General features: G+C 35.7%; 1 protein-coding gene across 1 annotated transcript; it reads left to right on the forward strand.

The window, feature by feature from the left end:
• Positions 1–741: 741 nt before the first annotated feature.
• On the forward strand, positions 742–1,419 carry LOC145819336 (protein CHROMOSOME TRANSMISSION FIDELITY 7-like). Its single transcript, XM_082913319.1, has one exon. It carries the CDS (start codon positions 742–744, stop codon positions 1,417–1,419), a length of 678 nt encoding a protein of 225 aa, XP_082769445.1.
• Positions 1,420–5,661: the final 4,242 nt, after the last annotated feature.

Raw genomic sequence — 5,661 nt, forward strand, 5'->3', positions numbered from 1 at the left:
CTTTAGCATATTTCATGTGTGTTAATGTTGCCATGAAAGCATGCTTGCCATGAAGCTAACTGCTTATTTGGTATAACTGCCTGAATGCCTGTGGGTGAAGGTTGGATTACTTGAATTGGAACAATTCATTGAATCCCGAATTTAGCCTGCTTGCGAGTAGCAAACTTCAAACCATTTTTACAAACGAACATGCAATGTTTTGTTCCAAATTAGGCGATCTAGTCTATACTTGTATATTGTGCGCATCACGCAGTAAGATTAGCTAATTAACTAGAATAAGAGCACACGTGTTTTCAAAAACAAAATATCATGCTTAGTACATGCCGATCTTTGATCGGGCGAGCGGGGGTGCTCATTGCATGACCTTCCCCTCTCGTACCCAAGTTTCCGAGCCGAGACAACTTTGGTGATGACGGACACGTGGCCTTAGGCACGAGTCAGGGTTTCCTAAATTCTGCCAAAATAAAATATTTAGGTGGCGACTCTATATTTGGCAAAGCAGTCCATGTTTGGCACTTCTTTATAAAAATCAGTTTTTCAAAACGATTTGCCGGATTTGGACTCTTTGGTATTTATCAGTCTTACATTGCACTTTGTGAGATCAGATTAAGAACCGTGACGTTGAGTCCGAACTGTAGTAGCCTAGAGAACAAAACGAGATTCGCGCCTTCTCGCAGGCGCGAATATTGGGGAGTTCTCGGGGCGCGTCTACAGTGGGTACCCAGTTCGATGTTGGGTTGAATGGTACTCCTAGCCTTCAGTGTTTACGATGAACTAATACAGATGAGCCGTGCTTGTGAGGCAATGGAGATACTAAGATTTTCAGTATTACGAAGGCGTTTGGACGAAGTCATGGGGAAATTTTTGCGTGATACTGTAAAACCGGCTGAAAGAATGGTAGGAAACATTATTGTGATGGAGATGGATGTTGGAAGTGGATGGTTGATTCATAAAATCTGCAAGGTTTATTTGTATATTTTCCATCAGAGGATTGCTGGTTGTTTAGTTGCAGAGTCAATCAAAACTGCTTACAGAGTTCTATCAAACTCGGTGGCTCCAAAACGTGTCAACGATACCAATACAAATAACAATGGATCTAATTCATCTATACTTCAATTTGGTGGTATTAATTTTCAAAGGGAGGCCGTGAAAATAGCTCCTTCAACAATTACTCCTGAGGCATCAGAGGACCTAATGGAAGCAATATTCTTTGGATATGAAGTTGTTCCTGCCATTTGTGGGATTAGAGCCATTTGGGTTGCACCCTCTATGAGAATGGAGCAAATTGCATGTCAATTATTGGGTGCTGTAAGAGGCCAATTTTTGGAGATGTCTTTGTGGCAAAATGAGAGTTCTTATATAGAGGACGACACCTCAAGCAAGGAGTTAATGACACTATGGAAGTGGTATCTCCTTTAACCTGTTCTTGAGGCCAAAGTGAACAGTTTGATGAGGGCAACATTTTGATCGGTGGAGATCAAAGTCCGGCAAAATCGAAAATTTGAATTTTTGCTTGTTTTCCTCTTCTAGCTTGAGGTAGAGATTTTTCCTACACTTCTTTATGCACTTTTACTTGATTATATAGAGTTTAGAGTTGCATATAAATTAATTAGAATTTTTTGAAAAATTCGTGATTTATTTGCTTAAAAGGGAAATTTTGAGAAAAATAAAGAGTTGATGTCCAAATTGCGAAAGTGTAAACTTGGAATGTGTTTGAAAGGTTATGAAAGAGCTATGTTTTAAATTTGAACAAAAACGGACTTCAATTTGATTGATTTTGAAATTTTTACCAGTTTGTGACCAAAAGAGCATTTTTAAAGAAAACAAAGGAATTGCATTTAATTTTGAGGGCTTTTGATCAAAATAGGATGTCATAACTGAATAATGTTTGGAGAATGAGTTTGGAAAGAAAATGATATTTTCTTGGGCATTAATTATATTATTTTGCTTAATGAATCTGTTGGTATAAAGCCGACATGGTTATAAATGGACCTTAAGAGGTTACCGGATGTGATTGTGATATGAAAACTAGTGTAGTTGTTCATATTTGATGAGATGTGGAATAAATTGTATTTATCAAAATTTTTGGAATTTAATTGATAGAAATATCTGTTTTGGGCTATCGGTGGAGGATAGCCATGTTGTTGTAGAAATGTATGAGACTTAGGTAAATTGAACCACATTTCTCATTTGTTGCATTGAACATTACATTACATTCATTTCATTAGAAATGTATCTGTTTTTGAGAAATGTTTTGGAAATGTATCTGTTTACAAAAAAATAAATATTTAGTAAATCTGGGTAGGAGGTGTGGAACCGCGTGGTTAGGTGTCGAGCCTTCCAGTTTGCTGGTAAAAATGATAGTGGTAGTGCATTAGGGCCTACTTGGAAACATTTCCCTAGAGATTCACAGGGCCCGTATTTATGTAACAGATATGGTTTAAAATGGAAATGGTTTTATATTTGTGGTTGCATCTCAGCATTGCATGTTTTATAAAAAGATAGATAAACTGTTTTATCATGAGCATGGCATGAGCATACTCCTCTTTAGTCTTGTCATTGTTTACATGTTGTGTAGTATATCTCTACTGGGTTGTGGCTCACCCTATAAGGAGAATTATTTCAGGTACAAGTGCTATGCCTCCGCCAAGGCATTGACTTTTGAGGACTCAGAGCTGAGGCTTCATTTTTGTTTATTTGTTAATTGTTGAATGTAAGCCCAGGGTTATATTTGTGTTGAGTTGAAACTCTATTTGTGTAACCAAGAATGTTCTTGGATAAATTTGTAAGTCTGTAGGGCACTTATTATCTGTTTGGCTTCCATTTCATATTCGTTGAAAAATGCATGTTTGGGATTAGAACTGGAGCATTGAGATGTGAACAACATGTATTTGGCATTTGGAATTTAATAGAAATGAAAGTATGGAATAGTATGCTATATTCATATGTTTGTCTATCAGGTGAATTTTGTTGCATAAATAGATGTATCATGTCGAAATTTTCAGGGCGTTACAACAACTCCCTGGTTATGTACCGGTTCAGGGTAGAGATCTCCTTGAACCGGTTCAGGACCCAAAGACAAAATACAATCATAAACCAAAAAAAAAAAAAAAAACTCCACATAAAATTTGTATTGAGAGATATTTGAAATGATTTAAATAAGTATAATTTTTGATTTTTTATAAAAAATATATACAAAAAAAAAAAAAGAGAAGTAATATTAGGGGTGTAATTTTGGCCCATGGCCCGCAGGCGGCCCGAGGTGGGCCCGACTCGTTAAGGTCCGAGCCCAAACCCAGCCTAGCCCGAGGCCTTAGGCCAGGGCCAGGGTCATCATTTTGAAGCCGTAGCCATGGGCCGGCCCATGGCCCGTCCCATTAGCATACTCAAGGCTCGCCCAAAAAACCCAACCCGAGGCCCGACCCGTCCAGCCCACCCGATGCCCAGTGTTATTTTTAATGGAAAATAATAAAATTTTGATGGAAAAAATTAAAAAAAAAATTGTTTAGGCCCGCCCAAAGCCCAAGCCCAGGGCCTCCACCCACGGGCCCACCCAAAACCCGAATATCCCTGGGCCTGGGCCTAGTTTTCTGGCCTATGGACCGGCCGGCCCGACCTGGCCCGATTTTTTGGCTGGAGCCCGCAAAGCCCGACATGGGCCAGGCCCAACTCGAGCCCGGATCAGCCGGGCCGGGCCAAAATTACACCCCTAGGTAATATGACTAAAATAAGTACACTTATAATAAGTGTATTTCTATAGATTATACCAAACACCCTTCAGAAAATCTATCGACGCTAATGTGATAGCAACATTATTAAAATTAGGAAAAATAAAAATTTAGGGTATAAGATAAAAAAAATAATAATAATAAAACATGGAGGGAGCAACTTTTTAGCCCCGTTTGGTGTAGCTATTAAAACAGCTTATAAATTATAGTTTAACAGATTACAGATTATGATTTTAATCAGAAGTTGTTAATCTGTTTGGTGTAACTGTTGGATTATAGATTTAAGTTGTTGAGTAGTGTTTGTTAAAGAAGCTGTGAAATAACTTTTTTAATTAATTTTTATTTTTTGTTATTTACTACTTGTCTACATTTCTCATAAATAATAATAATAATAATAATAATCTATAGTCCATTTGGATCTTTTTCTATTTTTAAAAAAATAAAAAAATCTAAGAGTATAACCATAAATTAATATGTCCACAGCAGAAACTGATAATCAGAAGCAAGGGGTAAGTAACTTCTCAGAATCAGCTTTTTTGAGTTAAAATAATCTGTTAGAATCATAAACTGTTTGAAATAAGTTTAACCAAACAGTTCAAAATAATTTTTTTAAAGCTAAAAGTTAGAAGTTAGTTTTGAAAAGCTAAAACAAACACCCCCTTTGTGTGATGGGATTCAATTTAAAAATTGTGAGAATGTATTTGTGTAATTGTTTTAATCAGTGTCATTGATAATGTTCCTTAAAATTATTTAAAATATTAGAAACTTACCACTTAAATCCTTAAATTCACTTACAATATATATATATATATATATATTCTCATATACTTTCTAGTTCATCCACTATCTCATAATTTCACACCATGCTAACCATGAAACCACCATGGCAGCAACCATCATCAGGTGGATTCCTCCCGCACACAGCACCTCACCGACCCTATCCAAATTGGACCCATTCACCATGATTCATGGCCATTGGTTACAAACCCAACGCCTCTCTCCCTAGGAGTCCCAATTTGTTTAAGTTGAATATTTTAATTTTACAGTGAAATTGATTTATTATTGGATTAATTTGGATTCACTTTAATAATCTAAACTGTTCATATTATATACAATTAATTAAAAAAATTATTTATACAAAAATTTAAATTGATTAAATAAAAATTATCATACTATAAGATTATATTTATCTATACAATTTATATATTTTTAATAATAGACCATTAATAGAGTCAAATCCAAATTCAATTCAATGGTTACAAAAATCAACATTTTTCTCCCTATATAGACAAAAAGGAAACCCCACACAATTTGTCGAAACCTGTACCTCTAGACGCCTAACGGATGGATCCTCAGTCCCATGTATCCCATAAATTTTTTTCCATTGGAAATTACAAAAAAAATATTAAGATTTTACGTGTTTTTTAAATTAAACATCATAGTTTTAATTTTGATAAATTAAATTTTAAAATTTCTTCTGTGTTTCAATATGAACCCTTTGTCTATATCTGTTTGATTGAACTAACGGAATCTGGACAAAATTCTTAGATTCAAGCACACATGTTCAAACACTTGTATCTCCCTCGTCGTAACTCCGTTTCACCTCATTTTTTAATCGTTGGATTTACCTCATTGCTTAATTTTCATTTCATCCCTCATATGCCTTGTTCCACCTCTTTTTGTGTACCGTTGGAACTCCAAAAGTGTTCCAAAAATAAGATTTTTCTCTCTTTGGGTAAAATTCTCAAATTCAAACACATATATTCAAGTACTTGTATCTCCTTTGTCCTAACTCCGTTTTGCCTCATTTTTACGTCGTTGGATTCATCTCATAGCCTAGTTTTCTTTCCATCCCTGATTCCCCTTGTTCCACCTCTTTTTACATGTTGTCGGAGCTCCAGAAGTTGGCTCAAAATAAGATTTTTCTCTTCTT

Source organism: Camellia sinensis, chromosome 2 (assembly GCF_055761805.1).
Source record: "Camellia sinensis isolate YWXY chromosome 2, ASM5576180v1, whole genome shotgun sequence".
Taxonomy (NCBI): domain Eukaryota; kingdom Viridiplantae; phylum Streptophyta; class Magnoliopsida; order Ericales; family Theaceae; genus Camellia; species Camellia sinensis.

Excerpts from the sequence above, each read along its gene's own strand:
- LOC145819336 (XM_082913319.1), top strand. The coding sequence starts at position 742 with ATGGTACTCCTAGCCTTCAGTGTTTACGATGAACTAATACAGATGAGC.